This window comes from Arachis ipaensis, chromosome B3 (genome assembly GCF_059453495.1).
Source record: "Arachis ipaensis isolate K30076 ecotype BB chromosome B3, ASM5945349v1, whole genome shotgun sequence".
Lineage (NCBI taxonomy): Eukaryota > Viridiplantae > Streptophyta > Magnoliopsida > Fabales > Fabaceae > Arachis > Arachis ipaensis.
Window position 1 is genome coordinate 133,168,505 of NC_142438.1, and position 11,821 is coordinate 133,180,325.

Below are 11,821 nucleotides of genomic sequence, written 5' to 3' on the forward strand. Positions count from 1 at the left end.
TTCCACGTGTAGTAAAACTAAGAGGCACACGGTCAGAAAGATAAATATGTCTATCGAAATATATATATATATATATATATATATATATATATATATATATATATATATGACTCATTAAATTATTTAGATGTAATTATAATCACTGTATAAATTTTCAAGTATATTTTTGTTATTTTTTTATTTTTTTTAAATGAAAAAATATTCAACACACAAGTGAAGTTCGATGTCATCTCTAGCATTGCCATCAACAATAAAAAGGATTTTTACACTTTCACTCCTTGCAGTGAATTAGAGACATGTTGAAGGTTTCTTCAACACTTTTTTCTATATTCTGAAACAGCCTCCTGTTCTTTTTCAACCAAACGTTTCAAACAACCGCGAAATAACTTATGAACCATTTGTTACGCTCCTCTTTCCTACTTGTAACACCTGTCCAGTTTTAAAAATGTTCCTTTAAAGTACCTGGACAGGACCATTCTCTGCCAAATACAGATAACCAAGCACACTACACCTGTCAAGTAAATTCACAGCCAAAAAACAAGTGATGAACATATTCAACATCCTTATTACATAATACACACAAATTATCACCTTGATTAACAATTCCTAACCGACACAACCTTTCCTTTGTATTTATCTTGCCTATCAATACAAATCAGACAAACAACTCTATTCTTAGAGGGGTTAATCCTTTCCAAAGAATCTTGGTAAAGCTATAGCTTGTTACGTCATCCGAAAATGTTTCTGCTTATAATACCTGCACAATAGAATTAGTAGAAAAAATACCTTACCTATTAAACTTTCAGACAACTCTATCCTCTCTATGAGAAGCTAATTTTAACCGGTTTCTATTTTTTTTAAAAGCTCCATTAGTAGTAACACATGATTTTGATATATGTTATGGACTAAGTCATATAATGTTTTTATATGTAATAAAATAGAATGAATCTGAAACGCAATAGCATTCTGCATTAGACACAACAAACTAACAAGGTTTGACTTTCGGCCGTGGCCGAATCCCTTGGCTCAACTTCTCTACTATCTAATAGATTTGTTTCTATGTGTAACTAGATATCTTTTAAATATTGTTCTTATTCAATCTTTAGAAGAGAGAGAAAATAAAAAATAAATATTTTTTTTAATTTTTTAAACAACTAATATGTGAAAGTTGATATTTAAATTAATTAAATAATAATAAATTTTTAAAAAGACTGACTAAAGATTGAAAATTAAAAGACGACCAACATTTTATTTTTAATTTTGCAGTATTCTGTATGTGGAGAGAATTCAATTTGCCATAAAGTTTTCTCTTCTCATTTCTTTTTGCTTTTCTTTTTTATTTTTATTTGCCCTTTATTCTCCTTGAATGAAGTGAAGTGGATTGGCGCAATTGGCGGAACCAAACTTTCGATTACTTTCTGCTCTCTTCTAAAACGGAATAAATAGAAGGATGAGGGGTCAAAGCAAATTAAGACGAGGAGACACCAAAAAGAAAAAAGCAAACTAAGACGAGGGCAACACTACATATGAGAAAATAAAGTCAAAGTGAAAGCATTCACTTTCCTTTTCAAAAGACTTGTAGAGAAGGGGTACAATATTTACATGTTTATCATATTGTAGAAATAAATTAATTAAAAAGAAAGAAAGAACAAGTTTCACTACATCATTATCATCTAGTGAGCGAGACAAGTGAACTAATAAAGGAAGACTTCATTACTCAAATAAAAACCAAAAATTAACTGCCGATACATATTTTCAACTTTGAAGCAGGACCTGATGCTGAAACTTTTCGGTTGTTGAAATTGATTTCAAATTCCTTCTTCAACTGATCTTTCAAGAGAGAAATTTATGATCAGTAAACTCAAAAGATCACATTTGGGTTTAACCCATGAAATTAATAAACTCAAAATAGCTATATCATTGACTTAAATAATAACTAAGACCTTTATTAATTAATGAATATCTATAACCAGAAAAGAAACAATAAGGGTAAGGGCGGCCTTAAAGGCCCTCCCTCCGTTTCAGAGTGCTTAAAATTACAAAGCTCCATTTTTGCAATGGATAATATACAATGTATCTCTCTGTCTACTCTCAGTTTCAAGCCACGGAATGGCATGACTTGGTGCTTCATACTTAGTATTAAAGCTGCAATATCAAAAATGTAATGCAGCCTCCACATCCAACCCCTTCCTTCCGTTGAATCAAAAACATTGTTCTAATCAGATGAATCTTCAGAATCATCAGAGTCCGAGTCATCATTCAAAACTCTATCTGCAATTCCATCTGAACCCTCCTCACTCATAACATCATCACCCTCTGATTCTTCCTCTTCGTTCTCTTCAAGCCCAACATTGTTGTCATTGTCCTCGTCTGAAGCTTCTACATCTTCATCAATCATTCCAACCACATCCCTACTCCACCTGTTGGGGGTGTTATTGAAACCTATTCCCCAGTTTCCTTGATCATATTCCACTGCTTGGCCATTGTCATCTGAGTCCACTGCTTGAGCATTGTCATCTGAGTCCACTTCTAGAGGATTGTCATCGGAATCCACTTCTTGAGCATTGTCATCCGAATCTGCTGCTTGAGCATTGTCGTTGGACTCTGCTACTTGAGCATTGTCATCAGAATCTGCCTCTTCGGCACTGTTACTATTGTCGGCAGCCCCCATGTGGATGGAAGTCATGGGACTTGCCTTTTCATCATCATCCCATTCCTCATCCAGGTTTCTCAATGGTTCTCTAACAATATTGGAACTGTGTGTGCCAGCCTTGTGGCCCAGCAGCAAATCTTCAACAGCCCTCTTTTCCACTCGTCTTTTCCTGACAGTTCGGCGACCACGTCCACCACTTTGTCCTTGTGCTCCTTGCCCCTGCTGTTTTAGTCTTTGACTAAGATTCTCTGTGACCTTAACAATGCGGCGGCCAGTATCTTGTTTGGAATCATGCATTCTTTTAGCTATCTTTTTACCCCGTCCTTTATCACTATTCCCCCGCCCACGTTTATTGCCACTTTTTACAATTTTCATGGGAGCAGACCTAACTTTCATGAATTCATCATGGTCCAAGTCTGCTGGTTCCACTACTCTACTAGATTTGAAAGGATTAGATCTTGAAGGAAGCTTCTGTATGAAAGCAAAGCAAGTTAGAAGATTATTGACTATTATTAGAATGAAGATTGTCCAGTAGAATGAAAATTGTCCAGCCAAACTCTTAAACCCCAATTGGTTAAAAGATATTATAACAATAAGAAAGTATCTCACTTCAGCAGTTTCACAAGAATATAAATGACATCTTAACTTATTCATTTCAAACGTTTCCTGGTAATATCAAAGACTGATTGCAGTTAAATTCAAGAGCAAAAGCTAGAGAAGTTAAAAGCAATGAAGGATAACAAAGACTGACCATGTATTCTATAGTTTCTTTCTCCCTGCGATGCTCAGATTTTTCAAGCTGAACATAGCTAATGGACGCATCAAACTCAGAGAGTCTGAGAGACACAGCTGAGGTGGTCTGTGGAACCCATGGAAGTACAGCAACAGATTCAGGATCGGTAAAAGCACTCTCTGACATACTGCTTGATCCCAACAATTCTTGTGTTGTTGAGAAGGATGACGATAAAAAATCTCGCTTTATTGCTCTCTCAAACACAGTCAATAACTGAAAAACATGTTAAATTCGGAAATCTCTTGAGTACGGATTCCTTACCTTAAAAATAATGTGAAGATAAGGAAGATAAAATACTAATATGTCAAACCTGAAGAAGTTCCTCGACAGAAGATGATTTGCTTAACTTCAAACCCCAATGCCTTCTAGTATCTTCTGTCCAAGTTGATTGAAACGCTTCGGAGGGAACAGATGCCTGTAAATCAAAATATGAGTATAATATAACCCTCAAAGTTAACATAAAATTTCACCAAAAGATAGTTAACAACGTAAAGTAATAATCAACTCACCTCAATAAAAGCCAGCAGGGCCTTAAGCAACCTTGTCCTCAAGGGAAGAGAACAATCCAGAATACAAATATCTTTGGACAATTTGCCCCCACATTGAAATATATGTTTTGAAAAATTAAATCCGTTATTTGAGGGAAAAGTACGATGGCAACAATTGCAATGGGAGTCTTCAAAGAAATAAGGGTTGAGGCAGATATCACAGATGTCCACCTGAGGTTTGCATCTCATTTTCCCATATTTCATTGCAGATAATATGGATGAGTTATAGCATTCTTTCCACATCCATTTCTGGAAATCTTGATACCTTCTCAAGGCACCTTTCTTCTCACTCTCACTTTTCCCAAGCTCAATTTTGAATGATGAAGAAGTTTCAGATGTATCAGAGTTCAAGCCACAGAGTGTACTGCTGGGACTGTCAGACAATGCATGGCAATCAGGACTGGACTCTGCTTCATCAGCTTCATTTTTAATATTACTTTCATCTCTGCTTCCAATATTGGCAGATTGTGCATTCTTCCTAACATTTTCTTTGAAGGAACTTCCAATCTTTTGCAACATTATGCGCAAATGAGATTCCCTGATCCCACGCAAATCCAGTGAATTAAAAAGAGCATCAAAGGCCTGCACAGGATTGGTTGAATAAATTATGTATATTGTAAGAATTAAGAAGAACTAAGCATATAGTTAAGATGGAATTTGTTTAGTGATAAGAGACAATGAAAACAGGATATATGTTGGATGACTAAGAAGTGAATCGATCAGCAAGAAGGATCCGCATATGCGAGAAAAATGGAAAAGGCAAAACCAAAGCAATCTCTACCTCTTCAGAATCAATAAGCCTCCAATTGCCATCAAGATATTCAACAAAGATCCTGCCAGAGCCAGGATCATTGCAAGAAGCAGATGCAACGAATTGCCAATAACGATTATGTCTGCGATCTTGACCAAGGGGTAAAGACCTGTATACGGACATCTCTTCTGCCATGTGAGAAATATATGATTTCAACTGAGAACGAGACCTTTTCGAATAGGGAGCAGATAGTTGAGTTTGAGGGTTATCTGGACCAATGCAGTAATCTTGACCTATTGAGGGCTTTTCCATGGCAAGGTTCTGTACAACTGCAGCTTTTTTATTTTCTGCAGTGCTAGGCGATGCCTCATTATTATTATTATTGTCAATGTTTATGTCAAGCAATGGGCTTTGGTTCCCCCCCACAGCAGGACTTGTGTATTGTGGTTCAACTTTATTCCCATTGATAGATGGAAAATCTGATTTATTTACATTATCATCTCTCAGTCGAATTTTATCTATCTGAGCTTCTGCCCACATTTGCTTCTTCAGAGCATTTGCTGCTTCCAAACGATCCTGGAAAACTATTCAGGTCAATTCAATAAACTACACATGAAAATTAACTTAGATACATCCTAAAGAATAAAGTTTACCTCGAGAACAACGCGGATTGAATTTCCTTCATTTGCCACACCAACCAATACAACAAGAGCATTTAAACGTTCCTCTACACTGAGATCAGAATATTCTCCTTCTGCAAGCCCTTCAACCCATGACTCTCCAGTCTTGCTTTCATCAATTTCCATATTATCTTCCTCAAAGTTTGTAATAACGGGTTGTCCAGTGATAGCATCTGGAAGATGAGCATCTTTAGAACCATCCACATCCTTAGTACCATTCTCCGGAAGATCCTTCTCAAACTGATCTTGAATAAGTTCTACCTTATGACCCAAACTTTCTTTTCCAATAGATGAGAAATCATCACACAGTTCAGATGTTTTGTTAGCACTTGAAGGACCTAGCAAATCGTCAACTTCAGGATCATCATCAACTTCTTCACTTTCTGACTCTTCTTCTCTTTCTACATCATCATATCTTTCAACATCATCTCTTTCAATATCGTCTTCTCGTTCAACCTCATCAGCGTCTTCACCAGCTAGAAACCCATTTTCAAATATCTGAATTTTCTTTCTTGCTTCTGAAAGAATAGACTCAGCATCCGCCGGATCCTTTCTAAATGCAGTACGTACGCGATATGTCGATGGAGCTATTCTCTCAAAAAGCTTAGCATCTCTTGTCAAAGCGACAGAAATCGATGCCTCTGGTGTCTTGCTAGTTGTCAGGTCCCGAAGGCCAGATTTCTGACAGATTGTTATAAGAAGTTAAGCACAAAGCTAACAATTTACAAAAGCATTTAAATTGAAGAGGCAGCTTACCTGAATTTTTTCTGCAAGTTCTAGTACTGTCAATCCTTCACCACCTTCAAGTGAGAGAACATGAAATGCAGCAAACTTTACTGTTCCAGGAGTTAAGCGGTGCCTTGATTTTCGAGGTGCTAGTAGACCTCTCTCCCGCATTTTTGCCACAGCATGTTCAGCTGCTGAACCATTTCTAAGTGTAGAAATGATATCTTCACAACTCCTGCCCTGTAAATTAATGAGAGGGAAAACAAAACATATTAAACTGGATTCCAAATGAAAACAAACTTTTTATTAAAAAATGTCGGCAAAACATCCATGGCGACCAAAAGCTAACATCAAATTTGCACCTGAGATTTTATCTTCAATTTCTTTGAAGTCCTATAATTAAAACAATGTAGTTCTTTTTCTTAACATCACTATTGTATTGTTTGGATGCTAAGAAGGGAAAGGAAAAAAAATTGTCATTACTCTTGTTTGCATGATTTTAATGAGGGGAAAGGCCAAGTAATCCCCTCCTTCCATCCCTCTTAAAATCAAAATGCCTTTTTATTTGGAAGTTCAAAAGGAAAAAGGGATTCTATATTTTTCATTTAAGAATTTATGGAATTAAAGGCATACTATGTACTTCCATCATACACTATTACTTCCATTATGAGAAATATAATGCTACAACCCTTTTTCCCTTCTATTTTATCTCTCAAACAAAGGGAAAGGTATGCCTGCCTTATTTTTATTTGAACACTCAAACGACAGTAAATAAGTCTCCTTCCATAGTTCCTTCCCTTTCCACCCCTTTCCATATCCTCATGTAAACATAAAATTCATAAAAGTTTAAGCCAAAACTTATTTAAAAAGAAACAGATTTGAGTACCGAACCTCATCTTTATCATTTGCATATGACCATGTAATATTTCTTTTCTTCAACTGTGGTCCATAACCTGCTGCTAATGCTAGCTGTCGAAAAATTTCTGGCCATGTCAACTGATTTAAGTGCTTATGCCAATTACGTATGTCAAAGCCCCATGCATATGCCTGATGCATTCAAAAAATAATAAATAAATCACATGAGTGTCCCCCCAAATAAAACCACTGGTTCTAATGGGAAAAAAACAGATACAAAATTTGACAAAATATCTGAACTGACCCCTTCCACAATCTCTGGATGGCCACCTCCTGAATTAGCTGCACCATTTTGGCTCATTCCTAATCCAGTGGAAGGTGTCCTTGCAACATCTGCAATGTCTTTTATTATCACCTTAAGGAGAGCAACATGTATTTCACCCAACAGTCTTGAATCCTGAAATCAAATGGTTTGAACACAGGATGAGCTTCACCACTGCACAAAAATAGTTTAACTGAAAGCACAAAATCACCAGCTCATGAAAGCCCAATCTGACTCACGTAATCATGAAAAGCTTGCACAAACTCATCGAGAGTAAAAGGCCACAACTCAAGAATATCAGCAAAAGTAATCAAAAATTTCCAAACCTGAAGTAGACCATCACAGCATTCAAGCGTTAATTCAAGAAAAAAGTGGAATGTAAAGATCTGGTACGTTACGTATTTTATAAGGAAAGCATAATGATGATGATACCATACCATGAGAAGGTTGCCAACATTCTCTTCTGAGTTAATCCAGGGTTGGATCGCAAATGGTTTTCTTAGCTTTACACTCTTAGGTGGGAAAACACACAATGAATCTTCAAAATAACAAGAAAGTCTTAGAAATAAAAGGCAGAAATTCATTCAAATTTTCTGTATTTGCAGACAAATGGTAGATTACGAAAGAAGTTAAATATATAAAATTACAGAAAACAAAAACAAAATAAATTGCTTACCCCTAAATGATTCAAGGTTTTGCAGAGTATCAAAATCAAGATGAATTATAGAGGACAATCCCTTGCTTGAAGCAGCAAGCTCCATCAATTCCAGTTGTTCATCTTCAATTAGTTCCATGGATTCCTTAGCTATTCTACGAGCAGTTGCCTTTTCCAAGGCAGCTTTGCGTCTCTCTGCTTCTTTCTCTTTGCGAAGCTCTTCCTTTTGCCTCATTTTCTCAGCCTTTTTAAGATACAACATGTGAAAACAGGGAAATGATCAACTAAATACCTAAGTTCTCTAAATGCAAGACCATCAATACTAGGATTACAATCTTACTTTCAAATTTTCTTTCAGCAAAAACTTTTCCCTTCGTTCGAGTTCACGTTTTTGCTCACGCCTTAATCTTTCCTCTTCTCGCTGTCTCTCACGCATCAACCTTTCTTCTTCCTTCCTTCTTTCACGATCTTGTCTCTCCATTTCTTTCCTCATTCGCTCTTCATTCTAAAAAAAGGAGAGAGAAAGATGGGGATCAATTTAAATGAATGCAACTGTGATTCATTTAAACCTCTACAAAGGTCATATAGCAAGCTAAATTTAATTTCAACAAAACCTTTCGTCTAAGGTTATCTTGTTTCTCAAGCTCTTTCTTGATCCTCATCTCATGGGCTTCAACTTCCCTTGCACTTCTAGCATCATCACTCTACAATAAAGATGGTTACAAAATTTTGGTCATCCTTTACAAAAGATACATTAAATAGTTTCAGCTTTCATGAGTTGATGATTTGAGTCTAACACATCAATTATCACATATAGAATAAGATACCTTTCGTTTTTTCTCAATCTGCATTGTAGTGATATGGGAAACTTGTCCACCTGGTGGGTTATAGGGATTTTCGGGCCCAACAATTTGGTAATCAGTAGAATGAGAGTTCACTCCAGTGTTCACTACATTTGTGTGCAATTGCTTTTGGGAAGCAACATCATCATCTTGAGGAGGAGATGGATGAGGAATCCCTTGCTTATCTTGTTGAGGTAAAATACGGACTCGAGAAGAATGACCTTGGGTAGCATGACTTCTATGTAACTGTTCAGTTCCATGTGCAAAATGGGTATTTCTTGCAGGACCTTCCATCGGATCATGTAAATGATGTTGGGGATATTGTCCAAAACCATCAGACCTGGGGCCAGCCTGGTTCCGTAGAAATTGATATTCATGGAATGCCCTTGCCATAGCCTAAAATAGACCTCATTTATAAGCAAATTCTAAAATAAAGCATTCTAGCAGTATGAATATTTATCACCAGAAGAATCCTGTATTCTACCAGCCATTTTATGTTAATTAAAATACTAACATAAACATCCATGTATCTAATTTCAAGTACTTCTACTCGTAATTGATCAAAAGGTAGAAAACCAAACATCATAAGAACTACAGGATAAATAAATGCCATTGCATCACCAAACTTATGACTGAAATCATAAGCCACATATACAGCTCGACACTAGTTACATTACAAAGAGACCATACTGTTAAGGATAATGAAACCATAAAACCAACCTTATTTGGTCTAGCATTATGTCTTTCATAAACTTTACTGTCATAGGCATGACTTGGTCGCTTCTGCTGTTCTGCAATGGTTGCTCCATAGAAACAAACACAAGAAGCGTCAGTCACAAAACAAGTTGCACGACCCTATGACAAGCAACGTGGTCTACGTCACCATAATTGTTTCAAGGCTTTATACCAAAACTTATTCAAACAAAACAGACTGCACTTATATATTTTCCAAAATATAGCCACCATGGTCAATAGTATCATCATGATGAACAATGCAAGAGAATTCGGTTAAGATATGTGAAACATAGGATATCAATGTTTAACTCAACAATTTTAGCTACGCAGTCTTTCTGTAAGTGAAAATAGGAATACAAATTCTCTGATTATATGTACCTAAGGGCGCCCCAAATGCATCTGGTGGCAATGCATCAAACTCTATTCCTAGAATGGGTCCATCTTCCCTCAATGGCCCCCCTAACTGTGCCTCCACACAAGAAATTGCTCTGAGCTCGAGCGCAGCCTGCTGTGATTCATAATAACCCCGCGGCGCCACACTCCTGGACTCTGACCGGGTAAACGGGCTTGACCCAGAACCAGACCCGGATCCATTCTCATTGCCTAGCTCGGGGCCCAATCTGTGGTCATCCACTGGGGAATCCGGCACTGGTTCAGGCTCTGGCTCCCGCACTTTCTCCACGGCCTTCTTCGGCGGCTTCTTGGTTGGCAAGTCTTTCTTGTCTTTCAGCCTCCGGTGGCAGAACCACATCTGCAGCTGCCGATCAGACAACGCCAATTTCTCCGATAGCTCGGCCCTCATAGCCTCAGAAGGGTACGTCTCCACTAATCAAAACACAAAAAAACAAAATCACCGAATTAACCCAAAAAAACATCTGAATTTTACTGAACAATTAAAATTGAGGAACAAGGGTTGCTGGGTAAGGAAGACTCACAGGCATAAGCTTTCTCGAGGGTTTCGAGTTGATAGGGTGTCTTCATCTGGCGCTTGGGCTTGCTCTGCCCCTCATTGGAATTCGCAACTTTGCTATTGCTTCCATTGATATTTTCATTGCTATTATCATCTGTGCCACCCCTTCTCTGATTATTCTCTCCCTCTGAACCACCCTCCCCCTCCATCGACGAAAATCGATCAAAGATCGAAACTTTCTCCCTCTATCCGTGATTCCCCCTTTCACAAACCCTAGAAATCGCAGAACACGCTAGAGAAAACAAATAAAAGAAAGAAACCAAACGAAGCAACACCAAAATTAGGGTACCCGAAAAGAATCAATTGAGTTTGTGTTTCTATCTCTACGGCTTTCTCTCTCTTCTTGAACCAAAATTCCGTGATAGTCAAGGAATGGAAAAAAGGCAGAACAAGGATTAGCGAATGACGAAATTGACAATAACAATAATAAATTAAGGTAAAAGGAAAATAGAAAAGCAGCGTGTGATGAGGGATTGAAAAAGAACAACAACAACAAAGAAGAATAATAAAAGAACCGAGAAAAAACAATAATAATGAGAAGATGAAGAAGTAAGAATAATAATAATAATCCAAAACCAAAATTAATCAACCAATTACAACAACAGTTGCTCTTGACTGCTCCTACTATAATTCCACCACCACCTTTCATATTAATTTCCCTTTAATTTTTATTTTCTTCTTCGAATAATAATAAACAGATTTTTCTTTTTAAAAAAAAGATTTGTTTTGAGATCTCCCCTTTTTTATGAACGAACGGTGTCAGTGCGAGTGTTGTGTATAACTATATATGTTCCTGTCAAACAGGACGTAATGAGGGCAAAAAAAAACAAAAACAAAAAAAGATGAGAAGAATCCCCGTTCCTTTTATTTTCCTTTTGATATTTTTTTTCTTTTGTTTCTCTTTTTTTCAGTCTCGAATTTTACGTTTTTTATTTTATTTTAAGATTTGTGTCTTTTTTCTTTTTGGTTTTGCTAAAACAAAAATTAAGTTTCTCAACACCAAAATAATTAATTAAATGCTTCTGTGACTGGGTGCGTGTGTATTAATTTTGATGAACTTTTTTCAAAGGCTCGTGTCATTGTCTGGGGTTTCCTATTTTTAATATTAATTTTGTTTTGTTTGTTTGATTTGTACTAGTAGTACTATTTTCTTTTCTTTGTTATTAACTTATTATAAACTGTAAAGTTTTGGTGAATTAATGTGTTTGTACGAAATTGTCTGATTATTGATTAAGAGAGATATGAATTGCTGACTTTGCTTCGGATTCGTCCTTCTAATTGTAAAATGAAA

General features: G+C 36.6%; 1 protein-coding gene across 2 annotated transcripts; it reads right to left on the bottom strand.

Annotated features, from left to right (window-relative positions):
- Positions 1 to 1,913: 1,913 nt before the first annotated feature.
- Positions 1,914 to 11,374, bottom strand: LOC107633728 (homeobox-DDT domain protein RLT1). Of its 2 annotated transcripts, none has more exons than XM_088508142.1 (18): positions 10,496 to 11,374; positions 9,939 to 10,385; positions 9,546 to 9,616; positions 8,811 to 9,221; positions 8,598 to 8,687; positions 8,324 to 8,488; positions 8,005 to 8,227; positions 7,766 to 7,866; positions 7,568 to 7,654; positions 7,311 to 7,463; positions 7,043 to 7,198; positions 6,182 to 6,391; positions 5,399 to 6,106; positions 4,776 to 5,321; positions 3,956 to 4,576; positions 3,757 to 3,861; positions 3,405 to 3,659; positions 1,914 to 3,124 (listed from the first exon to the last, which is right to left on the bottom strand). In XM_088508142.1, the coding sequence occupies exons 1-18, from the start codon at positions 10,677 to 10,679 to the stop codon at positions 2,216 to 2,218; spliced, it is 5,442 nt and encodes a 1,813-aa protein (XP_088364268.1). In that variant the 5' UTR covers positions 10,680 to 11,374; the 3' UTR covers positions 1,914 to 2,215. The 2 variants fall into 2 exon arrangements, with proteins under 2 accessions (XP_088364268.1, XP_088364267.1); XM_088508141.1 differs by having other exon boundaries at positions 9,546 to 9,628; positions 10,496 to 11,348.
- Between the last annotated feature and the right edge of the window lie 447 nt (positions 11,375 to 11,821).